The sequence below is a fragment of the Xyrauchen texanus genome, chromosome 49 (assembly GCF_025860055.1).
Source record: "Xyrauchen texanus isolate HMW12.3.18 chromosome 49, RBS_HiC_50CHRs, whole genome shotgun sequence".
Lineage (NCBI taxonomy): Eukaryota > Metazoa > Chordata > Actinopteri > Cypriniformes > Catostomidae > Xyrauchen > Xyrauchen texanus.
This window is the reverse complement of record NC_068324.1, coordinates 19,025,302-19,053,237: the sequence shown is the minus strand read 5'-3', so window position 1 is coordinate 19,053,237 and position 27,936 is coordinate 19,025,302. Positions and strand designations below refer to the sequence as shown.

Below are 27,936 nucleotides of genomic sequence, written 5' to 3'. Positions count from 1 at the left end.
GAGCCTTTGATGGATCGGCACATCTGATGGGATACAAGAGCTCAAACAATCTGCTTCTTGCAAAACAACACCCCTCCTCTGATTAAAAGGATAAACTAATTCTCGCAACACAATGCAGACTTAAACCGGAGAGGGGTCCTTAAGAGAACATTGTTTCTCAAACTGGTGTTAAATTGGAGCATAGAATGACCAATGAAGAGAAACGCAGGTTTAGTGATTGATAAACACTGGACAACTCAAACACAAGAACAAACACAAATGTTGTTTCCAGCTGTGTTGACGATACAGGTCTTTAGTCACAACCTTCTGGCTTGACCTGAGAGTCTGAAAACTACAATACCTTTTATGGCAAAGATTTCTGCGGGAAACATCTATGAGTAGGCATGGTGTGTTTGTGTGTGTGACAAGAGGGCTGCTGGCAGCAAGAAAGTTTTTCTTTCTCCTAAAATTAACTAGCTAATGGCTTGAGAATTTGTCCTGTGCCGCATAATTTACGTAAAAACGGCACTTCCTGGAAAATTACAAAGAATGGCTAAAATAAAACAATGTGCGCTCTGATTTCTGGAAGCACAAACCTTTTTTTCGCCTTTGAATATCAACTAATTTGGGGTATTGACGTAACAAAATTGTTGGCATAAAATTTTAGGATTCCAAGAATCCATTCCTGGGTATTCCTTTCCTTTTTCTTCCCCCCAGCACTTCCAAAGAATGGAAGACTACACAGTCAGTACATTTGCATGCACTTCAAAAGTTTGATATTAGACTAAAAGTGTACCAGTCTTTTGCTTAGTCAAACTAACGGACCTAAATAATGCAATAGTAGCTCTACTTTGATCAGAACATAAATAAGTTTATCGGACCACAATTGGCCTCGGTAATGTGCTCATATTCTGAAAGACAGGTGACATGAGACATGAGGCACCTCTTAGCTGACTCTCTTAGCAAAAAAAATTTAAACAGATGTAGCTCAATTATAGCAGCGCATGAAAATGTTCTGACAGTGTGTTGATCATGGCAGTACCTGTAACATTTATGGCCTTTCCTCAAAGGACTGGGATGGATAAAGACCAGAAACTGGGTAAGAGAACTTTTAACAATTAAAAAAAATAAATAGCTGGTTGACACCATCTGACAATCATTAAGTCATTAAGGAGAAGTCTGTTCAGAATCTCCAAGATGAACTATGCCAGAGGCTTGACATTATGCAACACGTTGTGTGCATTCTCATTCCAGCATCTGCTGGAAGATCTAAACATTGGTAAATCATTCTGACTCAAACAGAACTCTTGAGAACAAGCATGGGAACTTCAAAGCCTCCATATGCATACCAATACTACAATTATTACAATCTGTAGATCAGTAAAAGGCAGTCAACAAATTGGTTTCATTATTTTCAGTAATCTCTATCTGCATAGTTTCTTTGCTTTGGAGACGTTAAGCTGAATGTATAATTTAACACTTGGTAGTGATTGATTAGGTCGATATTATGCTATTTTCAGATTATCGCCATCAGTCGCTAACTGTGTTCGCTTGGGAAGTGGAAAGAAATGGTACTTTCCATTTGTGGCAGTTCCAAAATCTAACATAGTCCACTATCTGAAGGCTGCAAATTCTATAAAAAGATCCTAAAAATTCAAATAATGAGATATATATTTGAACCTCACTGGACAACTACAGTAGCTTTGAACACATCTACCCAAGTGCCTTCTGGTCTTTGGCCAAATCTGTCTAGCCAAGTTTGGACTTCCTTGTTCTTATGGGCATGAAAAGTGTGTGAAGAGCCATTAAGATGACAGTATTGTGTTAAACACATGAACAGCACCATGGGGACGGCACAAGCACAGATCATCAGCATCACAACAGATAGGTGGGTGAGGAGAGGGGCCTTCCTTAAAATTATACTATAAAAGTGCCACATTCAATTCTGGCAATGTTGAATATCAAGAACCCAATCGTCATACTTGAGTAAAAGTTAAAGTAGCTCTGAGAAAAATACTTAAGTGAAAATATTAAACTAACTGATATTAAATGCACTTAAGTATTAAAAGTAAATGGCTTTAAGTTACATTTATTAAGTCAATTGTTTCAGGTTAAATGGGTTTTGCAAATGTTGTTAGACATTTTCATGAGCACATTGGGTCATTACTGATTCATACAATTGGTGCCTTGGTAAAATGTAAATGGCAACCACATTTTGTTGATTTATGAACACTAAATACCACACATACATGAACAGTTTTTGAAGAAAGGCAGGAGATCAGAGTAAAGAGCTGTTCAAGATGTGGTCCAAAAACCCAGCATTTTTTAGGCATAGGGTCCTAGGATTTTTCTATGGGATTTTATAATGCCAGTATTAGATTTAAGAGTAAAATAAGGTCTGTGGTAAACATTTCTTGAAGATTTTTGGACATTTTATTATACATCAATTACACCCAGTCAAACCAAAGTCCCTTACAAGGCAAGTCAGTCCACTCTGCAGCCATCTTGGTAACGCTCCTGGGCAGCTATTTTCTACGGATACAAGCGACATAAAAGTACAGCTCGTATTTACATGAATGTGTAAAGACAGAAATCTCCAAAATGGTTGGTCAAGATCAGTGGCGGCTGCAGGTCTTTCAAAGAGGGGAAGCTCATTTTCGGCCTACATTATAAACTTATTTACCCTATTTTTTGCACTAAATCAGTCTTAGGTGTTGATCTGCCCTGCTGTTTAATTCTAATTTTTTCCTCGTAAGGAAGACTTTCAAATGGCTTCGCCAAAATCAGGTCGACAATATTAGCACCGTCTGCCATCATGCGCAGTTTCACCCGTACGACGCTAGCCTAGCCAACTGTATGAATGAATGAATTAACGAACGAACGCTCTAAAACAAAATATATTAAACTTGGTAAAACTGAAACAAGGAATGTGGTGTATAATTGTGTGAAATGTATTATGCAAATTGACTAGCAATTTCGCCAAACAAATATAAAGAAATAGGTTGCAGCAGTTTGTCTTTCGACTACACTTGAGAAATCCGCGATGGGACTGAGCGCGAAATAGCTTCAGTGACTTCTTATAGTACAGATTCGCTGTCAATCAAAAGGAGATGCAGTCTTTCGACAGATCCTCCAATCATCACGCTGAAGCCCGGAGTCCGGCCAGCCCACTCCTCATTCACCCCCAGAGACGCTGAGCGTCCGTGGGCGGGACATAATCGCAGCATTTATCCAATGACCGTCTATTTTCGGAGCACTGAAAAAAACTGTTCATAGCAGCCCCATTGAAGTCAATGGACGCTCGGCTTCAACAGGGAAATGCACTGACGCTACGGGAATGTATGAGAAGTAAATCGAGTCAGCCGACCTGCTATATGTAATGTAGCTGATTCTGAACGAACTCGTCTTCGAGATGAATGTGTTCTAACGCATTTTTAGTCAATAAATTGTTTACACAATAGTACATATTTGACATTATTTTTTTGACATTATAGGGGAAGCTGAGCTTCCCTTGCAGTCTTAAAGAAATCCCCACTGGTCAAGATCATAATCAAACAACATATTTCAAATCAGCATTTAAATCTGACAACAATGGTATCACAAATTGTGCTCTTTACATTAGATCACACTAAAAAGGACTATTTGTCAGGCTGGTCCAGTAGGCGTGTTCTTGAGTTCACTGACAGGCTATGTCTGTATCTAAAAGGTGATTGGCTCTTTTACCTGTATTAAGGTAGGACTTCCCTTTTTACATCAGACACATTGGGTGTTCCGATTCCTCCCATTAATTTTAATACAACTGCTCTGGTCATGCCCCAAATGTTAATTTATAAAAGAATATTCCGGGCTCAATCGACAGCATTTGTGGCATAATGTTGATTACCACAAAAATGTATTTGGACAAAAAAACAAAAACAAATTGAGGTTACAGTGAGACATAGGGGCCTACAATGGAAGTGAAGGGGGGGTGGGGGGGGCACTTTTGGAGGGTTTAGAAGCAGAAATTTGAAGTTTTTAATTTTATAAAATCAAACATTAATTCTGTCAAAACTTGTGTATTATTTGAGCCTTAAAACAATTAGAGAGTAAAAGAGAAGTTGTTTAAATTGTTATTTTTACAGTCGTTTTAGGGTTTAATCTATCCGTTTTGTTTTCAAACAAATGTTTCAGACATATTCATAGGCTAAATATGCATGACAAACGTGCAGCAGCCTCAACCAATCAGACAACCGTAATCGAAATATATAAATACATTCGTGCATGTTATTGAATAATAAATTCGATCACAACTATCCGATTGGTTGAGAATCCTCGACGTGTCATGCATATTTATGAATAAGCGCGAAACGTTTTAATGACTAGCAATGACATCATTCATTGAATTATAAAGCGTCATGCACCAATAATGAAATATAAAAGTTTTTAAATTTAGATATAGGCTACGCTAACTCACTTAAGTAAAATATTTTGCGTGGATGATGGCTTTAAAAAAATATTATCCTCTAATATACATTATTTTAGGCTTATATTAAAGTACATCATCTATAAGCATGCTTTATAATTTGTCTTATGGAATAATCATTATTTGAGAATAATGAAATGCAATTAAAAGTCTACTGAATGCACACTAAATACTGTATCTGCAATAGCATCGCAAAATTGTTTATAAACCTATGTAGCTTATATATATGCACCGAATTTATAGAACATATTATTAAAGCGAAATAACTTTTGCAGATCTGAATTCGGTTCATGTCGGTGCTGGCAGATTGATCTACCAGATTTAATGAAAACAATGCTACTTTACCTCAAAACTTTGCCAATAGCCTGAAGAACCATCTTGCAACTTAATCCGCTTTTAGGAGTTTTCTGTGAGTGCATATCCGAAGTGCTGAGAACAATTAAAACGATGGCCTGTCAGTCCGGGGAGTTTTGAACTGACCGGTCTTTCCCTTTCCCTTCAGCAGATGTTTTAAACTCTCGCTAGTGAGTATATAATAAATAAAGTTCATGAAACAAGTCCCACCACAGGACAACCAATCAGAAATGCGTAAAGGCGGGGACTAACTTGTAAACGCCAATCATAAGAAAGAAGGGGCGTGGAGTGTTGTGGTTGATCTGCTGTTCCTCTTGGAAAGAGGGATTCATATTTTATTATTGGAGATTAAAAAAAAAGAGAACAGTTCTTAATTCAAAGCCAAAACACATCAGAGTTACACAGGTTTCAGCAGTATTTCGAAGGTTAAAAAACACAAAACAATTCAGCCTGACACTGATCTTTGCTTGAAGCCAAACTACACACAAATTCCTATCGGAGGCACTGAGAGGAACGTGTTTCAGCGTCACTTTGACTGGCGATAGTGAAACAAAGGATTTCAAGGCCTCATCCAAACATTTATAAAATTATTGGATAATTCTGGGCAACTTTAATATACTTAACATGAGAGAACCCCCCCCCCCACCAATTAAAATTGTCCCTTACACTTTCATTGAATACAGAACAGAAAATTGTAGGTGACTATGAAGTGGACCAAGTCTATTTGTAGTAATATTGGTAAGATTTTGGTTTAATTCCTGTGTTTTTATTCGTATCTCACTTGAAAGTATCATACAAGTTATGGTAGGACATTAATATTTCCATAATCTAACTACTTTCGTAAATGGGATCTTGTATCCTTCCACAAAAGGAAAATATTGAAGCTAGTGAATCATAAAACCACATATATGTTGTAATGAGCAAGGTTAGTCTGACGTACTCTGACGTCCTCAAACTTTAGCTGTTAACCTAAACAAACAGGAACAATAGATAATGCCAAATTTAGAAAGTTCCTTATGGTTAAAAAATAGCATATCATCTCAGCAATCTTCACATGTTACGTATGAGGTGCTGGACTTGCAATCCAAAGCCTCAGTCTGGTCCCACCCTCTTTATGTGATGTTTACTCACCAACTGATTCACCAGACAACTGAAACGACATGCCAGCAACATCTGTCGTGTCTGATAACACAATTAAGTCATTGATTTCCAGGACGCGCTTCCTGCATAGCCATTTACTTTCAGTCTTAAGTATTTAGTCATGTTCTGTTGAATGACCAATTAAAGAACAATATTGTACAGTAGGGCAAGGCATCATATCTGAAAAAAGTGACATCATACCAGAGTGAGTAGGCATGGCATAAGCATGGTTCATGTTTACTGCCCATCTCACCTAATGGACATGAATCGTATCCAATAAGTGCACTCTGCCTGGTACGAAAACAAACAAAAGAAAAACACAATAAATGGATAGTTGACATGAAATACTTTGGGAAGTTGTCATGTCTGGCAGTATGGCTTTATATGTTTGCTTCTTTTTCTTTATTTAACTAAAATCTTGATGTGGATAAAGAAAAAGGTTGGAGGGAACATTTTTCCTCAACTATCAAAAAGTTTTCCTCATTGTCCAAAACAATTACTGTTATCCTCAAGCTCGAAATCACATGGTCACATGGCTCGCTCAACTCGTTTGGTAAGAAAGTCAACGAACATTCCTGTAGGACAAAGCAAACAGAAAAAATCCCTTCATACACAGCACATTAGGCTCAGAGCTGAAGCATCCAGCGAATGGAGTAATCCAGCTCTGCTGAAGTGCCGAGGGCAATGCGAGATGACAGATAAAACCAGCACACAATCATGTTGCAATCTGAGAAATGCTTTAAATGCAGCTGGAACCTTTTTCAAAACTACTACTTTGCTTTAAATTATTACAGTAACAATTTAAATTAGCTTGTGGATCTTTCATTCTGGGGTCATTTAAGCTCAATCGACAGCATTTGTGGCATAATGTTGATTACCACAAAAAGATTACTGACTCATCCATCCTTTTCTTTAAAAATAAAAATGGGGGGTCACACTGAGGCACTCAATTTTCACCAGGTGCAAATAGCCCATCTTGTTGGCAGAGGCCATTTACACTAACTCCGCCCACCACTGATTAGACCAAACTCAAGACAGCCATGACAGATTTATTTGGGGTCAACTGCTGATCAAATGAAGGCGGGCATATTTAAATTTTTCACGATGGGGCAGAGACATTAAACTGGTTAACGGGTTAGACATTTAGTGGATTAAGAGATTAGATATCCAAATGATTATTTGTGCTCCAATAGTCTGGTGGAAACACAGGATTTTACGACAAAGAGTGCAGCTACAGTAGCTTTGGGTGTAATGACGATATGTGCATGTGTTGTAACGCTGGTGATCCAAGTTCGAATCCAACCCCATGACATACTTTTTACCATGTCTCTACTCTTAATAGTTCCTATAATACTACTTATAGTAATAAATAAAAGAGATTCCTTGCAGTGATTTAGTCATAGTGAAGGTCGGGAATTGAGAGAAGCATTTGATCCGGATCAAATTTACCAAGGTTTAACTGTAGTAATATTACAGTAACCATGTATTTTGGTGGAAACTGTAGAGTTCTGATGTACTAACCATGGTGTTACTACAGTAACATGTTAATATCAGTTAAGAGTAACCATGTTTAATTTTGTGGTTACTATGATTTTACTAGAAAAATACTATGGCGATACTATGGTTACTTTAGTAAAACCATCGTTAATTTTTGTAAGGTAAGGTTAGGGGTTAGAGTAGGGTGTCTGTGGGACTCCAAATATGATGCCACTATACTGTATTTAATCACGGGTGTGAGAGTATCTGCCACTTAGTGCAAAGATGCTTTTTGTTGATCTTTACACTTGGTGCAAATAGTCTCTGCATTTATTTTTCACACCATTGTCCTTCCTCGAAAATTAAATCAAGCACTGCAGTACCACAGTCCATAATAAAATTCCCCATTAGAGTGGCTAACGCTATCTAATGAACTACCTCACTAAGCAAGCTACCTGGCTAACTATCGAACCAGAAAAATATCTTACCTGTCGAGCAAGAAAAACTTCATCTCTGGGTCGGTTTTAAATCCATTCAGATCTCGGAGATGTCACCACCTCTGAAAAAGCCAAGCTTATGTTGTTTCGTGTTTTATTATTACGGGCTCTGTCGCTTTCCCTTTTTGCTTGTAGACTCTTCTTGGTTTGAGGTTTCTTTATTTTGAAAACGGGTGATTCCCCAGAGGAATGCTTTTTTGAACGATTGAAGGTAAATGTTGCTCAAGTGTTGAGGCTGAAGAAGTTTTCAGCTTCAAACTACTACCACACCAATCACCGCACATTTACAGGTGCTGTAGTAGCTCCGGACCTTCTTTTCTTTATTTATGGACATGATGTAAAAACACACAGATGACTGATGGACGTATGTAATTTCCCGCCAAATCCATTCCGACAGCTCTAAAATCTAAATAATTATTTTAGGATTACCATAGTGAATTGGGGTATGGCAAAGACATGGTTTGGAAGACAGATTTTTGGTGTACTTTCTCATTAATTACATTTTTTTCATTTCTAACAAAAACAAATCTTACATAGTGTAGCTTTAAATAAGAAAAATGCCAAATTAAAAAAAGTATTTTCAATAGTGGTCTTGAACTTTTGGACCCCACTGTACAAGCTTTACAAAGTTATCTTTATTTATAGCATGAATCTTCACATAAAAAGTGTGTAAAATAGATTAAAAGTAAATTGCCACACGAATATACTGTAGGTCTTATCTACTCTTCTCACCTGCTGTCCTAAAGATATCTTGGAATAAGGCCCTTTTATTAAAATGGTTCTACATCCTATGATGCATTCATGCAGGGAAGCGACTGCCTGCACCAACATGTTACGCTCTCGGCTAAGAAAACACACAGCGGGGAGCACCAAAAGCAAGATAGATGGATAAAAATTCAAGGATGAAAAACATTATGGAAAAATACTGTCTTTGTTTTCTTGGAGCACTGAAAATCTTCCTTGTTATGAATTTTGTTTGAAATTTAATTTTAGCTTAAACAAGTACATGTGAATCATTAAAATTCTGGGAATGTGTAAAATCAGATAATGAAAGCGACTAAGCTAGCAAAATAATGCAAGTATAACATTACTTTGCCTGTTTATTACCGGAAAAAAAAAGGTGCACAACTTTCTAGGGGCCATAAAACAGAAAGCAGCCCCTAACATGTAAAGGTAAATGCCCAGAAAGGAAGAAAACAGCATGAAAGAAACAGTGTTAGGGAAAACAAGGAAGACAGTTTGGATGCATGTTGCAGCATGTTCTGAAGGCCTCACCACACACGCCGCATTCTTGAGGTCGGAGGATTCCTGTTCAGTTCTGTATATGGGAAAAACAAATCTACAAACCCTAAAGACTCACTGCTGCTTCAGCTGTTTTGGAGATGAAGAACCCACATGGATTTATGCTTATCCAAGACCAATTTTTTTCAGCAGTGAGGACTCCTAATCGAAAATGCATTTGAAATATATGCTTTTTCAATTAAATGTATTTTTTATCTGATTAATCGATTATCGGAAGAAATTAATTAATCGATTTCCAAAACAGTTGTTAGCTAAAACTAGCTAGAACTGAGCTGATACAGTACAAATCGGTAATTAAAAGAGATTTCATCGAAATATATCTTTTAGTGTGTATTTATTTACATTTCTTACAGTTCAACTAACGAATCAAGAGGTCATCTAAATAATTGCAAACTCTAAAATTGACATTTCTCAGGAGCAACACTGGACAAATGTGAAGTGAACAGCACAAGAGAGATTAAAACTGACTGCGCCATTTCACAGAGGGAGGAATATACTATGAAGAATAATGAGCTGGTTTAGGGCCCGATTCACTAAAGGAATTATGCAGATCAGGCACAGGTGCAAATGCGCCCACAAAATCGCTGCTGGACACATTTTGCATACACAATTTCGATCTTGCGGTCCGATTCGGAGTGCTATAGTGAAGTATGCAGCAGACCACTGTGAACTAACAACATCACTGTGATCCAGACAACTGAATAGTCTTAGGGGGCTTTCACACTTGGTTCGATTGCCTGTTCCGAACCTGAGTTCGATTGCTCCCCCCTCCCCCCTGCCCACATTATATATTTGTATCCGAACCGCGGTACGCTTGCGTCATCAAGCTGCAGCTGGTGCGTAATCGTGTTGCTTGATAACCTCGAAATGAAAAGGCGTCAAAATTCAATGAATAGACTTGCTCGGTTCACATTTGTTCTTCTTTTTCTTAACCTTTGGTTTTGTTTTCAACATCAAGATACAGAAACACAGTTGCGTCTGTCTGCCGCAAAAATACTGAAATCGTTCAAAAGACAGCGGGCTGTCCGCCGAAGACAATTTCGAACCGAAGCGAACCGTACTGGAGTTCACATGAACCGCACCCCAGACCACCTTTTTAAGCGGACCCGAGTACGGTTCGCGGGTGCACACCCGAGTTCGGAAGACAGCGTTCACATCATCCAAACGAACCGAACTCTGACGTCATTCGAACCGGGGTGCGCACCAAAAGTGCTAGTGTGAAAGCCCCCTTAAACATGCCGAAAGTGCGCTTGACTACACCGCATATCTTAATGTAAATGCTAGATTATAACACTTTTCTATATCATTTGATCATTATTTGATTAATTACTGCTGATATAGTCGATAGAAAATGTACACAAACATCTCTTTTTAATAACGTTAATTTTACTGCCTGTTTTTATCTGGCAGAACTTGTGCAATGTCAATTTCACTGTGCAATTTTTGTGAATGATGTGCAATCTGTAATTAGCCTAATTTACAAAGGAAGGAGGCATATTGCACGGAAAGGAATGACAATTTAAATCTTCAAGCGCAGCACAATTTTAAAGCTGACTGTGCCTACGTAAACTAGATTGTGGGTGGTAAGTGAATAAGATGCAGGTTTTTGTGCTGAAATACCATGCGCAAAAGTGGTGCATCTGTTTAGTGAATTCACCCGTGAGTGTCTTGCACATTTTGCACAGTTTCAATTGCAATCCAGTCAGCATGTGCAGTTCTTATGATGCTACAGCGAGGTTTGTGTAGTTATGCTGCAGTCAGTCAGTCTGTCAGTCCAATTACACGTGACACAGTGCGTAATCTAATATTTGAAGGCAGGAACCCAATTGCAGAGGGTTAAATACACGTTGGGCATATTCTGTCTTTCGGAACACTGAGGCGAATTGTGGTCCAATTAACAAGTATACAGGATTGATGTAGCCGAGCTACAAATGTGTGTTAGTCCTCCTTTGAGTTCAGTCAGACTGAAATGTTTACATGACGAGATGATTTATTGTTTTAGTCTGACTGAATTAAAACCTTTTGAAGTGCATGTAAAATGCATCATATCGTGAGGAAGTCTGCAACACCCATCCCTCGCTGCAGCACTACTTGTGACCTGAAGTTGTACAATTAACTTCCATAAATATTACTAAATAACAAACATCAATACAGATTGCCAGCAAATGGGGAGATAAACAGATTGTTAATCGTGCCAGTACCCCCCCGACCAAAACCATCAGTTACAATGATTTAAAGAAATACAGTTTCAAGTGAGTTGGGTTATAGACTTAATGATGGTATAAAGCTGTAAATCCATAGCAACATCAGTTGAGACTTGGCAATAGAGGTGTGGAAAGGATTGGCTTTATTCATCTTATAAAAGAGCAGCTAAGTGTTTGAAATTATGGAGGCAGAGCCTTTGATCCTTGGATTTTGAGGCAGGAAAAGCTAATCAAGGTCTTTGTTTGGAGGATAAAGACATAAAAGATGACAGACAGTCCTCATCAGTGTGGATAGACATTATGCTATGTAATTATCTGGCATGAATAGTCACAAAAACATACTTTATTCGAACTGGATGGCATGAGTTTGAGTAAAAATAGAAAGGTCAAAGCAAAATAATCATTTTGTGGAAAGTTGCATTGGTTAAAATGTGAACCTTTGAATAAGAGCTCCACTCAAGGGCACAAAGAGGTAGAATTCAAACAAATGTTGCAGAGGTGATCATCCTTTTGTGTGCTTCAGGTAGCACACTGCCCCCTATTGGAGAAAGAGGTGCATCAACAATGGTTCTTACAAAACTTTGAGCAATAAAGAGCCACATACCACAAATGTGTCTCTAAATAACCTGTCAAAAGGGGAAATTCCTTCATCATTACTCAGACTGGATTACCATCAAACAGGGTGGGTGATCTTAACATTTCTCAGCCTTTGGACAATATTTGATTTATACCTCAATGTTTATGCCCAAAGGGTGGATCATTTTTTATTCAAACAGCAGGGCATAATTTCAACCAAATATGACATGGTCTTTGGGAACTTAATGGGAAAATTTAAAGCACACAAAAAATATCACAATATTCACAACATTGCTTCATTTTACATTGCCAGCAAAGACTGGCAAATATATTATGAATTTTTATATATTGCTCAGCCTTACAATTAAACCTATTTAAGTAAGCATTTTATACGCCCATAATCAAGGATATTCCACTAGATGTACCACATGATTAATGTTTGTACAGGAAACGTGTCAGAGAGGGACGAGGAGATTGCACAAAATGCTGCAGGACAAGTTGCCCTTTTCACACCATTCTATGTGGTGGTGGGGGATGTGCAAGAAGGAAATTCACAGCCAGACAGCAACTGTGCGACATACTGACCTTGAGGGGTCAAATGTCAACTGGTGATGAGTCAATTGTCTGATAGTTGCTCAAGTGACTGGAAAGCAAACCTGCTAAATGAGCTTCAGGTCAAAGCTCTAGCCTTTTTTCACAATTTTTCCACCAATATTTACAACCCAAGTGAAAAATAATGTTACTCTGGCTGTTAATTGCTTAAAATGTTTGATCAAATTAATTAGATGAGATGCTGATTAATTGCAATGAACTGTATATCAATATATGTGCCTAAATAAAGACAATTCATTATATAATAATCAAGATATATCTGGCGTCCAAAAGTTTGGAATAATGTATAGATTTTGCTCTTAAGTAAAGAAATTGGTACTTTTATTCACCAAAGTGGCATTCAACTGATCATAATGTATAGTCAGGATATTAATAACTTTTACAGTTAATTAATAACTTTTAAAATTACTATTACAATTTGAAAACTTTTTTTTAGAACTTCTTAAACTACTTCAGAGTTCTCATCCAAAAATACAGAATTTGCAGCAATGACAGCTTTGCAGATCCTTGACATTCCAGCTGTCAGTTTGTCCAAATACTCAGGTGACATTTTACCCCACGCTTCCTGTTGCACTTGCCATTGATGTGGCTGTCTTGTCGGGCACTTCTCACGCACCTTACAGTCTAGCTGATCCCAAAAAAGCTCAATGGGGTTAAGATCCATAACACTCTTTTCCAATTATCTGTTGTCCAATGTCTGTGTTTCTTTGCCCACTCTAACCTTTTCTTTTTGTTTTTCTGTTTCAAAAGTGGCTTTTTCTTTGTAATTCTTCCCATTAAGGCCTGCACCCCTGAGTCGTCTCTTTACTGTTGTACATGAAACTGGTGTTGAGCAGGTAGAATTCAATGAAGCTGTCAGCTGAGGACATGTGAGGCGTCTATTTCTCAAACTAGAGACTCTGATGTACTTATCCTCTTGTTTAGTTGTACATCTGGCCTTCCACATCTCTTTCTGTCCTTGTTAGAGACAGTTGTCCTTTGTCTTTGAAGACTGTACTGTACACCTTTGTATGAAATCATCAGTTTTTTGGCAATTTCAAGCATTGTATAGACTTCATTCCTCAAAACAATGACTGACTGATGAGTTTCTAGAGAAAGCGGTTTCTTTTTTTGTTGCTGCCATTTTTGATCTAATATTGACCTTAAGTAATGCCAGTCTATTGCATACTGTGGCAACTCCAAAACAAAAATAATGACAATGTTAAACTTAATTTAACTAACCAAATAGCTTTCAACAGTGTTTGATATAATGGCAAGTGATTTTCTAGTACCAAATTAGCATATATATATATATATATATATATATATATATATATATATATATTAGGGCTCTTCAGCTACTTTCTTGGAGATTTTTTTTTATCAACTTTACTTTGAAAAAACAAAACAAACAAAAAACATAATAATCATTTTAACATTTTAAGGCTATTGTTTACAAATTATTAAAACTGAAGAGAAACATTTATACCTGTTAAAGCCCTCTCACAATATCAACCCACATATGAAAACAATGTTCATATAAAAATGTAATGTTTACTTAAGAATGCATTTAAATGTAATTTTCAAACATTTGTCCTGCAAACATTGTGAATTTGCACACAATAGCAAGTGCAGGAGCCAGATTTTTATTGATGCTGTTTGTGATTGAGAGGGTTGACTCAAAGCTGTATAGAACCAAGTATAATCAGAATATTTGCAGGATAATTTTTACTTTATAATTTTTTTCCAAGCCCTACAGACCGTGAACAGATGAGACATGATCATTTGACACTTCAAGAATAGTGAATAAAAGCAAAGTTGTTGGTGCATTTTCTTTGAACGTTCAGTTTTCATAATCGATTTCTCTTTTAATGCCTAATGTGCATATGTGCTGACAACATTTGTCACAACTGCGGTGATCATTTTTACATCTGTAGATTTGACCAGACTCCACGCAAATAAGCAATTTTATAAAAATACATTTGATTGAAAAAATACGCTATCAAATGCTCATCTAAACGGTGTGATCCATGTTTAGCAAATCAGTGTAACTAAACTATAACCAGAAAAGCTTAAACATGCACTCCGGTCCACGCAACTGATGATGGCTGAATGCTGTTGCATGTGCTAATGAGCATTGTTAAACTCACCAATGATTGCTGTGGCTCAAGCCTATGAACGCTGAGTTTTGCACAGAGAATGCTCTGGTAATTCAGCTAGCGAGACAATTTGATGAAAAATCTGCCGGACCAGACAAAGATGATTGGCGGGCTGGATTTGGCCCATGGGCGGCAAGTTGTCTATCCCTGCTGTTATATACAACAGTGGCCAAAAGTATTGGCATTGACATCAATTTTGTGTTTCGTAAAGTTTTCTGTTGTGGTGTTGATACACATTGTTTCTAGATTTTTGTGCAAAGTGATCAGATGTATTTTAAATAACTGAAAAAAAAATTACTTTATCACAAAAACCCAAATTTCACTGTGTTTTGGCCCTGGCACAAAATGACCAGCTAACATCATTTCACTAATCATATCAGCAGCACCTGGGAAAGTGTGAATGAGTACTAGTCAGGTGAAATAACTCTATCATTCTGATTGGATTATAAGAGCAGACTGATTGCTATAAAAGGAGGGAAGAAGTGCTTCCAATCATTGTGTTATTGTTCGCAATGTTACCTCTAAAGAAAGACATGCAGCCATCATCACTTTGCATCAAAATGGCCTCACATACAAGGAAATTGCTGCAAAGAATATTGCACCTGAAAGAACCATTTACCAGATCATCAAGAACTTCAAGGTGAGAGGTTAAACTGCAGTGCAGGAGGCTTCAGGATGTCCCAGAGCAAGCGCAAGAACCGTCTCCTCCTGAGGAGTCAGCTACGGAATCATGTCACCACCATTGCAGAGCTTGCTCAATATTGGCAGCAGGTTGGTGTGAGTGCATCTGCACGCACAGTGAGGCGAAGCCACTTCTCTCCAAGAAAAACATAAAAGACAGACTGAAATTCTGCAGGAAGTACAAGGATTGGACAGTAGAATACTGGTGCAAAGTTATTTTCTCTGATGAAGCCCCCTTCCGACTGTTTGGGACATCTGGAACATCAATAGTCTGGAGAAGAAAAGGTCAACGCTACCATGTGTCTGGTGTCATGCCAACAGTGAAGCATCCTGAGACCATCCATGTGTGGGGTTGCTTTTCATCCAAGGGAGTGGGTGCTCTCACATTTCTGCCCAAAAACACTGCCATGAACAAAGAATGGTATCAAAACGTCCTGCAAGAGCAACTTCTCCTAATGATCCAGAAGCAATTTGGTGATGATTCGTAAATTTTCCAGCATGATTGAGCACCATGTCACAAGTCAAGAGTGATAATGAAGTGGCTCGGAGATCATTACATTGAAATTTTGGATCTGAAGCCAGGCAACTCCCCGGATCTTAATCCCATAGAGAACCTGTGGTCAATCCTCAAAAGGCGAGTGGACAAGCAGAAGCCCACAAATTGTGATCAACTCTGAGCACTGATAAGGCTAGTATGGATCAGTCAGGATTTGGACAAAAGCTGATATCCAGCATGCCAGAGCGAATTGCAGAGGTTATGAAGAACAAGGGTCAACACTGTAAATATTGACTCTGCATATATTTAATGTTTTTGCCAGTAAAAGCCTTTAAAACTCATGAAATGCGTATAATTGTTTTCCAGTATACCATAGAAACATGTGAAAAAATTATCTACAAATACTGAAACAGCAAACTTTGCAAAACACAAAATTTGTCAGTGCCAATACTTTTTGCCACGCCTGTGTGTATATATATGTATATATATATCGTTCGATTAATCGATTATCAAAATAATCGTTAGTTGCAGCCCTACCTCAGATGCTAATTTCCTGCTTTTCCTGAATACCACCCTAATTCTGCTCTAGCAGGTCTTCCACTATAATGCTAAAAAACATCTTTCCATGTTTACAAAAACATCACCATCAAACCAGCATTTTCTGAGCTGAACAAGCAACAGAAAAGTAATTCAGCAATTTACAATTAATAAAATGTTCATGTTCTTAATTTTTTATCCTAATTTAACAAGTCTCTCACTGCCACGATGTGTACAGTATCTCAATGAAAACAACTGAAAACTATGAATTCTTCTAGAATAAACCCCCCAAAACAAACAGGTATATTGTCATTTGACAGCCTCGGCGTCCTAATTGGTTGCAGAAACGTAAACAGCAGCTCAAACCAGATGTGAGTCTAGTTTCATAATGTGTAAATAAAATTGTTATCCTGTAAGCAGCTTAGTTGTGGTAGGGAGGGAGAGCATTTAGAAGAAAGCAAGCCCATTTGTATCATCCTTGGGATATTAAATCCACAACACCAGAATGACTAGAAACTCTGTGTAGCCAAAAACAAGCACTGAACATTTAGGTTAGGTTTTTTTTGGCCACAAAAAAATTGGATGCCTTTCTGTCTGCATATTGTTTTTTTCTCTCCCCTTTTTGGAATGACCAATTCCCAATACACTCTAGGTCCTCGTGGTGGCATAGTGACTTGCCTCAAACCAGGTGGTGGAGGACGAATTTCAGTTGCCTCCGTGTCCGAGACAGTCGATCCGTGCATCTTATCACAGGCTTGTTGAGCGCGTTACCACGGAGACATAGCGCGTGAGGAGGCTCACGCTATACTCCACAGCATCTACACACAACTCACCACATGCCCCACCGAATTGCATCTGTGGCAATTAACATTATGCCACAAATGCTGTCGGCTGAGCTTAACTTGCATTGAACCCACAATATTCCATAAAGAGGTGAGCAAACTTGATTATGTTGTAGGTTTGTAATCTTGTGGCGCACTCTTCATTGGATCTAACTTGTATGCACAAACAACTGTAAACAGTTTTGATTCATTTGATGTGATGTGTCTATAAGTTTACGAGAGTTTGTTTTAAATAGGGATTTTCATACATAAAAGAAACCTGCTAGTATAAGCAATACAGTGTTTCTCCTTGCTTTCTCCTCCAGCATGAAGCTCCTGACTGGCAAAAAACAGTTTAATACTGCAAAAACTATCACTCCTGTTATGAGATGTGGTCATCATTAAAGTCAGGGAGTGGTTTCCATGGTAATAGTAACCTCCCTCAATATGAATACAATAAATCATGGATAATTATAAAAAAATAAAAGAAAGAAAAGAAATGAATGGGGCACATCTGTCAAGAATAAACATCAGCTGAGATCCTGCTTAACAGGTCTTAAGAGGACAATATTGTAACAACACTTAATATTTTGTGCCTTAATCTTCTTTTAAATATAAATATTTTATGAATGAGAGATCCTCGGTCAGTGGGGAAAGTTTGATAACCCCTGCTCTAGACCACTTATTCTCATAAATTTGTCCTTTTTGAATAAGTTCCCTTTTTAAATGGCTGGATGTGTGAAGAGTCTCCAGCTGAGCCAGTAATGAATGGAGTGACCTTGGACTCTGATGCTGAACAAGCATTATCAGGTGCTAGCACTGCAGCTCAGGATGCTGCTGAGGCAGAACAAGAGAGGCATCACTGCAACCCGGTCTATTACATTGGGAGGAGGCAGTTACGTAATTTTCACAAGAGAGACAGATGGGGAAACTGGGGGTCTTGATGGGCTACAAACAATATGACAACCTGAACTAGCACTATGAAACAAACCATGGAACAGACAACTTATGGATAAATGTATGGCTAATTGTCTAAGGTCTATTGTGTTATAACATATAGTTTGATGAACAAAGGCAATTAAATAGAAGAATTAAAAATATGTTCGAGACTACAGGTCAACATCAATCTTTTTCATGATTAACTTGGAAGCGCCAATAGGTACATTTTGTCAGACTCTGATATGTTATGTTAATTACAAATATGATGCAATATTATTGATTTATACTGTGTTCCTTTGTTTTTAGTTTTTTATCCTGTGGTGTTCACACAACTCCAATGTAAATGTTTACATTTTTCCAACATAGTTTCATGACAACTCCTACTAATTCACACAAGATCATGAAAAATCGTAAGACTTGGATCACATGAAAAGCTACAACATCTATTCCCATAGAGACCAACTAATCAACAAACAGAATGTAATATTGATACAATACAGGCATACAATTTTAGCTAGCCTCCTATCCAAAGTTTATTTTAAGAGAGGAAACTTCAATGAACAAATTTTGTTACTTATTCGATGTGAATTTATGCAATACAAATTAATGATGTACGTGAATGATTTGTAATAACCTTCCCTCATTTTGTTCCAAACCCAGATGTTTTCTTTCTTCTGTGGTACACAAAATGTTTTTACTATTAACATCGTGGTTAGGTTTAGAGATTCGGTTAGGAGTTCGACTTTATGATTAGGTTAAGGTTTGGATTAGAGGTTAAATTTACAAAGATTCATAATAGGCCTTTATCACTCTTCCACGTTTGCAGAGTGGAAACTTTGCTTAGTAGCGTAAATTAGCTTCCGTTGCAGTCTGTTTCAATGACAGTGCCCACAGCACAGAAATATTATGGACTATTTAATGTAGAATTCTTCTAAAATACTTAATCTAAACAGATATAGCTCACCGTACAATCATTACTCAGGGATGATGCAAATGGTGCAAAGTTGGTTTATTATTTTAAACAGGATGTATGTGAGGAGGGAACACTTTACAGAGTGTATGTTTTTTTATTAGATGAATGCAAGAATATATAAAAACCAGAGTACCATTACACATTAAAGAGCATTAGATCAAGACAGGGGTAAACAGTAAGTCACAAAACAAAATGACATTCGGAGTAAAGTTTGTACAGATTATATGCAATGATAGTGATCACATTGCTTTCATGTGCTTATTTTAATATCCATGTTCGACATAAGATCCATTTAAACATTTTCAAATAAAGAAACCTTTCCATCCCATAGTCCGGTTACAGAAAATAACTGGTTTAATTCTTGTAAACGTGGAGCTATATCCTTGTGGTTTGAGTACGATGATTGTAGAAGTGTCCACTCGCAAGTCACAACCAAATGCAATGTAAATAAAACATGAAGATAAAAATGTCCCAGTGTCTACAACTGTATTATATTTACAATAGTGAAAACAACGACATTAAAACACTTAAACACTGTCTCTTCGGACTTGAGGTGAGCACAATAATCCTCTGGTAGTAAATTGAACAGCGCGTGCAGCTCCTCATGAACTGGGAAAACTTTGCACTGATAATCACCTCGCTCAGATACTATTACACATTAAAGTGGTAGAAAACACATACGGTGAAGTGCTGTGTTAATCCAAAGAAACAATTAAATGTCTGATGTTTACTGCCAAGTGCATCCAAGTTGGCTAAATTTATTTAGAAAAAACTGTGATCGTCCATAGACAGATGGGCGGATGTTTGGTTACGCTACTATTCGAAGCTGGATGTGACAACACACAGACTGTGATAAAAGCCTATATCATCATTCGTTGGTTCAGTTCTTTTTCTCTAGGAGGTAAAAGCCGTACGCTTTTGTGCGAGCTTACTTGAATGATTTCTTCAAATTACTTTAACTTGAAACTGGTATCTTGTGAAACTGGTTTGCATATTTAGGTTTAAATCAGGTACCAAAACATTATATTGTACAGTAGAAAAGACGAATACTAATTTAGTACTTTTGAAACATGGCATAAGAGAAAATCTGTTTTAATAAATAGAAAAAAAGACAAACGCTATTAAAAGAGGCACTTATATTGGCAGACAAATATATCCTGCATCCCTTTTAACTTTAATTTGCGGTCTAAAATAAGCCATTCCTCTAACATTACATGGGACCCTCAATCAATTATTTCACTATCTATCTTACATTACTGAGTTTAGTTTTTTCAAAACCAAACCTCAAGGATCATGAAATTAATGCTAAGCTTTGGAAGTTTGGCCTTTTTGCCCAAACACATGACCGACACAGAAGATAGGAAAGAATGTAGGCAGTAGGGAACCCCTGGCTGACACAGACCAATTAAAGCTCATCAGATTAAATAGCCCCAATCAGATGGTTACCAGATAACACTGCACTCCAACACTAGGGAGTACTGGAATATATTAAACCTTTTATTTACAGTCATGTAAATAATATGACAAAACACTACCATTATAAATTTAGACAAATTTAGGGAACCATCAAGAGGAAACAACACTAACAGATCTGTTTACACAATCACAAACAGTGTGTGATTCAGGATTTTGGAAGTTGGAACGTTGCCTTACACTCAAAAAAATAGTTTAGCCTATTTTTGAGATTTATCCATTTCAATTGAATAACACATTTCCATCTAATTGAATAGTCTTGAAAAAAATGTAATTAATACAACTTTTATAGATTTTATATCTTTTAAAGATTTATACATTTTATTTAGTAAAAGATTAGGCAATTCAATTAGATGGACATTTTTTATTCAATTGAAATAGATAAACCTTGAAAATACGCTAAAATATTTATTTGAGTGTAAACAAGTTTGACAAGGCTACATTTGATATAGTGTGTATATAGCATGGATGCCTTTATAATTCACTCAATTTAATTCTTAGATAATTTATCAATGCAGTTTTTGCAGTGCATCACTTAGAATCTGTACAAACTATTAGCTAAATATCAGACCCAACAGAGCTTAAACTTTTTATTGTAGGGAAAGCAGGTGTCTAAATCCAACATCACTGAGGACTGTTACGGTAACGTAAACTATAAAAACTAAACAACACCAGCTGGGCAGTGTTGTAAACCAAAACAGAGTTCACATACTGTGCTACAAAGACGTGAACCACTTCCACACCAGGCAACCAATAACATCTCAGCCACAGCAGACAAAATACAACACCAGATCAAGCAGAGCTTGATGGATTTTCTAGCTTGCCAAACGTAAACACTGACTTTGAATCAACACAGAAGTCCAAAAGGAGATGGAAACAATGAGGAATGGTAGAAACACAGATCAGCAAAATGCAAACTCAACATTTTAATAAAATACAACTGGAACTTTCACACATTGGCCAGCATCCCCGAAAAACACTGGAACTTCAGATTTATATATATATATATATATATAGCATACCACAATGAAAACTCCAACCACATGTAAAGAAAAAAAAAAGGAAACACATCTCCCTAATTCCCCTCTGCTCTGGTCTGTTAACATTCACTAACTTTCAAACAGCCCCCTTGCTTTACTTCACAAATCGAGCTGGAGGTCGACACCAACACTGGAGAGGGCAAAGTATGCCGTTAGCAGTAGGGGAAAAAGCTGGTTAAGAACACAGTGTCCTAACGGACATTGGTCTAAAAGGCCATCACGAGCGTCATTGATTCTCAACTTCAACCAACTACAAGTGTCCTTTTACGTTTGATTGTACAACATCAAGTTTGATCTCGGCATAATCTGGCTTCAAGAACACCCACATAGACAAGGACAAACAGAGTTCTTGCACTTTTTTATCAATTAATTTCCATGACCTTTTCTGTCAGTTGTGATTACTGGGTTAAGGTTTTATTTTTAAATAATGCTCTAATGAATCATTCAGACAACCGGGTCTCATAGAAACACATTACTGTGCCAACATTTTTGCTAAATGTTTTTTTACAAGGCTCATTCTACTTATCTTAGAAGTTTCCTAAAAAACACTAGAAGGTGCTACGCTTTCACTTTCACACAAATCACAAGTAAAACAGCAAATCATTATTTCATAAACACTTGGTTGTTGATCTGTTCCTCATACAGTGCTATCTTACGACATCAAAATACTGTTACTAGCAATATATTCAAGCTGCTCTGTAGATCAGCTGATAGAGCGTTGCACTTGCAAAGGACCAGGGTACAAGTCCTGAAGAGCATGTGAGTCATCACGTGAGTCAAAAGTGGCATAGAAGCATCACAAAATGATGTGGTTGCTTCAGCAATTGCATTGTTCATATTACATTTGCTTTCAGGAAATTATTGTTTAGGTTCAAGGTTTAGGGTAAGATTATAAACCCAATAAAGCATTAACCTTAAAATCTGATTGGGAGAACATTTAGGCGAACTCTCCTTAAGCGACACACAGTGGACATTTCACCTCGTAACTGCCGCAATACATGCAAGAGCCACGTGATATCATTTTGCACAAATGCCACCAGCCACGTCATTTTCATGAGATTAAGCTTCATTCAGAAAACTTAAATGAACTATTCCCCCACAAATAGAACATCGCTTTGGCTTGTGAGCAAGTTTTACTCTACACAAGTGCAATATCTACTAGCCAATGAAATATTTTAGAGCAGAAAGCATAACTAGAAAACTGTATGAAATTTCAACCACTTGTTCTGGTATCAAAAACTCTGTTTTATAATTCCCTGATATTTCCAGGTTTTCCATGACCATGTGAACCCTTGATAAAACATCCTAAAACTGGTACCTGTAAAAGAAGCAGTCACAGCACACTAGAACCCCCATGCAGCTTGTGAAGTCAGCAATCAGACTGTTCTGTCCTCTGCTGTGCTCGTTTCAGGATATACGAGACGTACTACAGGTGAGTGGCATCCGTCAGAGTGTGCACCCTTGGCACTGCACCTCTGCAGATCTGCAGTGAAGTCACAAACTGAGTCTCCTCGCACTTTCTAACTACCTCTCCTGTTTCCTGCTCTGTTTTCAGTTGCTGGACTGCACACAGTCGGGCTTTGTTAAGTGGCCATTTCCCCTTGGCTCGGAGCAGACAGAACAACACTCCAGTCAGCAAACAAACACAAGCGCAGCAGGGCGAGCACAGCGCGTACAGTCACTCAGTACTTGTGTGTTCCTCTATGCCGATACCCTTGGTCTCCCCCTCCCATCTCTCTCTCTCTTTCCTCCCTGTCTCACTCTCCCGTTGGCTCTGACTTTGAGGTGGGAGTGCTGGGTTGGCAAATAGGCTTGCTGCAAACCAATGACGACCCACTGCAGGAATATTCTGAGCCAGAAATTTTTAAGGGCCTAAATAGCCTCTGCAAATGGTGCCTTTAGGGAATTTTCTTCCCATGAATGCTCATTGGCAAAATGAGCATTCAAGGAAAATGTAAATGAAAAAAAAACACTCACAGTAGGTGATTACTTGGATATAAATTGCCCAATGTAGGTGATGTAAAAATGACAATTCTGGTGGCACAGCTATTCAAAAAGTAAATATGTAAATACTTTTTCAGTACAAACAGAAAAGAATAATGAATTAATCTCTTGCTAGAAAAATACAATCGAATAAAAGCTGCAGCAAACGATTTCTGCACCACTAACAGCAGCAACGAAACTCTTGAAAACAACGTTCAGAATAAACTACTAACTTGCTATTTATTGAATACTGCACCATATACTAACTAATATTTATGCTGCGCTCTACATTGCACATACCTAATTAAAATACAAAAATAAAGGCCAAAATGTACTTCGGTTTTCCGAGTGGTGGTATGTCTCGCAATAGTACGCGCAACGCAAATTTCGTCAGGCAGCCCATATTTTCTAGACATGTGGACAGTAGGGCTGTCAAATAAAAAAACATTTCTGTCTAATTTAAGAAAAAAATGCACATATGAATGCTAAAACTGTGCAATTCAAATTTTGGACGTGTGCCAAGAACTGACAGATCGATCCTATTCGTGTACTAAAAAAGGCTAGACACAGCACAACAAATACAGTATAACAGAAAGCAGGCATCTCAATACGCTTTTTAAGGTTTGACACAGCATCTAAAAAAACAGCGCCCCTGCACGAGATGCTAAATAAACAAAAACAAAGCAAAAAAAGACATTCATCTAGCGCATTTACATAGAAAAATAAAGGGATGGTTGCGAAAGTGTTCGTTGTGAACAGCCCTTATCGTTGGTGGAGGTCCTTGGACGTTGCGTCTTTCTCTCTTATAAGCATTTCTCAGATTTAGCAACACGTTTTTTAAATGCGTTGTCAGGAAAGATGTTCAACTTGGAAATGTGTGTGTCTCAAGATCCTCGCATTCGGTTCCATGTTGTTGTGTTCCATCTGATTGAACAGCCCCTGGCCAGTCTGGGCCGCTTCACCACCGAGTTCACCAAATACTACTGCTATCTGGGAATATTGCAACCCTACATACAACTGTAATGAATAAACAATGTGGTATTTCGCTGTTATTATAGCTTGTGTCTGGGGTAGTATAGTGTGGCATCAGTGCAAGTGTAACACCATGTGAACTGTTTATTGAAGCGTTTCCCCCCTCATTTTAGTTTTGACTTCACATTTGAGAATATGGGCCAACAAAAAAACATTTATTTATCTATTTTATGCAGATTAGTTGGAAATGAAATGCTCTTTTTTTTTTTAACAGCCAGAAATATAACTGTGCTGTATTGATTATGTATTTATTGTGCCCTCTTGTGACTAAAAAAACAACGTTAGTTAAATGTTTTTATAATATTCAAATTTTTAAAATATTTATGTTCAGATTTCAAATGTAACTTCTCTGCTCAATTGACATCCCTAATGGACAGTTAGCGCTTGCACCTAGCTTTGACTGTACTAAAAAAGCATCACAAAGCAGTCATAGAATGAATGCATCGACAAGGTCCATACTGTCCTGGGTTAAAGGAGCATATGTTAAAAGGCAGAATGCTCAACCGTGTGTGAGACTAAACGGCAAGCAGAAAAATGAAGTATACTCTAGTCCTAAGTGAAACATTAGGCATTATTCCACATGACCTAATCATGTTGCATGCGAGTAGTAAGTCCAGTTATCATCTAGGAAACTTTTGGCAGTCCGATCAAATACTCAAAATGAGATGCACAATTTTTTCAAATGTGCGTCATGTGCACAGTATATACTGCAAAAATAGTTAGAGTAGTACATTTATGTTATTCTGAACATAGTCAGTTTCAAAAACAGGCTTCCCAAACTCTTCCCCTGTAGTGCCAACCTAAACTCACACAATTGGTTCAGGTTGGCACAGAGCCACCTTCAAGGTTTCTGATTGGTTAACATGTGCAGACTGTGGTCAAGATTCTTTCTTTTCGGTTAACAGAACCTTGGGCAGTCACAAATACATTTACCAGGACTTCAATTAAAGTAGCTATCAGGTAGTAGGCATATTTTCTACATGGTATTGCCAAAAAGATTTAAAAAATCATAAATAAAAAAATCCAATCACTAAAATAAGTTTTAATTTAATCATGTGATGTAGGAATAATTAGCTGTTGTAGGTAGGCTTGCAAACCTTGTTCCTATTAAAACACATTTCATAATGCAGGTTCTTTGAGTAACAAAAGCCTGCCCTACAAAAACCTCTGCACGCAGTTTCTGTTTTGTGAGTCTAAATGTACATGTACGTAAATATGCATACAGATGATCAATTACCAAATCATAGAAACCGATTTTGTCACCCTATCTATCTAAACCCAGGAGAGGAGCAGGACCTCAAGTCTTTTCCTTAACTCGGAGTGCTCCATGCATAACAAAGAAGTGATCTCCCAGACTGAATGACGTTATCCCTTGCAGCACAGAGTGATTATGGAGCTGGAGCACAAGCTCTAGAGACTACCTTCCTTTTGTGATGAGAACGCTGTATAGAGTACAACTAATTTCTTCCAATGCACCAATCTTTCCTATTAAAGACAGGAAGCAGACTAGCAACATTTGGTGGAAACACAAGAGGCAAACTGAAATGGAAAATGATCAGAGGACAGGAAATAGCCAAGAATGATGTGAAAGCATTGTGTGCAAGGGATTTAGCAATAAAAAGATGCTTAAAAGCAACATTTTATTTAAAGATGTAATATAAGATAGGAGTGAGCCACTTGATGGTGTGGCAATGAATGGATTGGTCACTTGAAGCCCAAATCCTCAACTCAAAGAAACCAATGAACAATTTAAGGGAGGCAACAGGAGGAATGATGCTATGCGCATTTGTTTCAGTTCTCTTAAAGGAAAAAGGGGAAAAGAACCCCCCTCCCTCCTAATAGCAAGATGTACAGGCTTTTATTCCAAGCTAAACGTAACCATTGAGTTAACACAGTTCGTTAGGAAAATTGTAAATGTTTAAACCACATAATACATTCATAAACTAAAAAAAACAATACAAAATCAGTTCGCATGTGGCTGTAAGGGTGACTTTTCATTAAAGCTGACTAAAACATTAGAGTTTGTTCGGTCATACTCCGTTTAAACATGCTTTAGAGTGTGACGTGTAGTGTAAACGTTCGTTGAGCGATTTCAACGTCCTGGGTGACCTTATGGAAACGCGCGGTGTATTGAACACACATGTGGGTTTAACTTAATGGAACATAACAATGGAAATGGAACGCTAATGTTACAAATGTTGCAATATGTGGCAGCTCAGGCGTTACAATGCATCTTTCCATGCATTAAAAAAAATAAACAAAAGGAGCCATTCCAAGTTTTCCAAGGGGAAAAAAAACGGCAGGCTGAATCTGTACAAACGCTGACGTAGAGTCGGTTTTTAAAGTGCTTACCTATTTAACGTGTACGAACCGTTCCGTTTAAACCTCATTTTGGACGAAACAAGTTTGACGATGAAATCCAGAACTGTATCAAATCAGGCTGTAAACGACACGAAGTATCTTTTACAGTAAGCTGCTTAAACACAAAGAAAGAGGCATGATTCGGAGACCGCCTCTAATGTCCGGTTGTCTCTGTAGGACTGGCTTAAAACTAGAAAGGGGGATGAGAAGAGATGAACAACTCTGTGTTTTTCATTGTGTGTTTGTGCGGTTATTTACGGCAACGAAACTCTACGTTTAATCTGTCATACGTTTCTTTTGGCGAAACCAGTGCATAGAGGTTGTTTGATAGCTTGAAAAAACGGAAAAACAAAAATTACACGTCTTTTAACCCTTGTGCAACATTCGGGATATTTTTGTCTTTTTTTATTTTTCGATAATTTTGTCTGTGTTAATGCCAACGGTATACATTTTGCCAAAGGTATGTATTGTTAAGGGCATTTTTATATTTCAACCTCAGTTCCTAACATCTATAATACACTGTGTACACAACATAGACACTCAGGACCTTCCCCATTGAAAACGGCAATATTTGATCCCAGTGCCATAAAAGCATACAATCGTGGATTCTATGATATTATGCTTTCATTCCAGAGCCCTGGGTTCAAATTTTTTAGTTTTTTATATTTTCCACCAGATGGCGCAATTTGTTCTATGTTTAGCCTATGGAGCAAAAACATGCTTTTTACCTATTTTCTGTATATATAGAGCACTGCAAGTCAATTGAATAAATTATGCAGCTAAAATTGTGTGGGTGTGTGTGTTTGTATGAGAGAGAGAGAGAGAGAGAGTGTGTGTGAGTGTGTAAAAACAACAAGAGT

General features: G+C 37.6%; 1 protein-coding gene across 4 annotated transcripts in view; it reads right to left on the bottom strand.

Moving 5' to 3' along the window:
• The window catches only part of LOC127640176 (MOB kinase activator 2-like), a 69,578-nt gene that overhangs the window by 12,763 nt on the left and 28,879 nt on the right, over positions 1-27,936 (bottom strand). Inside the window, exon 1 of one of the 4 annotated variants that reach the window (XM_052122603.1) lies at positions 27,068-27,230. The exons of 1 other annotated variant lie outside the window; for it this stretch is intronic. In XM_052122603.1, coding sequence (XP_051978563.1) covers positions 27,068-27,105 — 38 coding nt within the window. In that variant the 5' untranslated portion in view covers positions 27,106-27,230. Of the gene's footprint in view, positions 1-4,786; positions 4,948-23,018; positions 23,384-27,067; positions 27,231-27,936 lie in introns of those variants that run through there. 2 more of the 4 variants (XM_052122602.1, XM_052122601.1) reach the window with 2 other exon arrangements.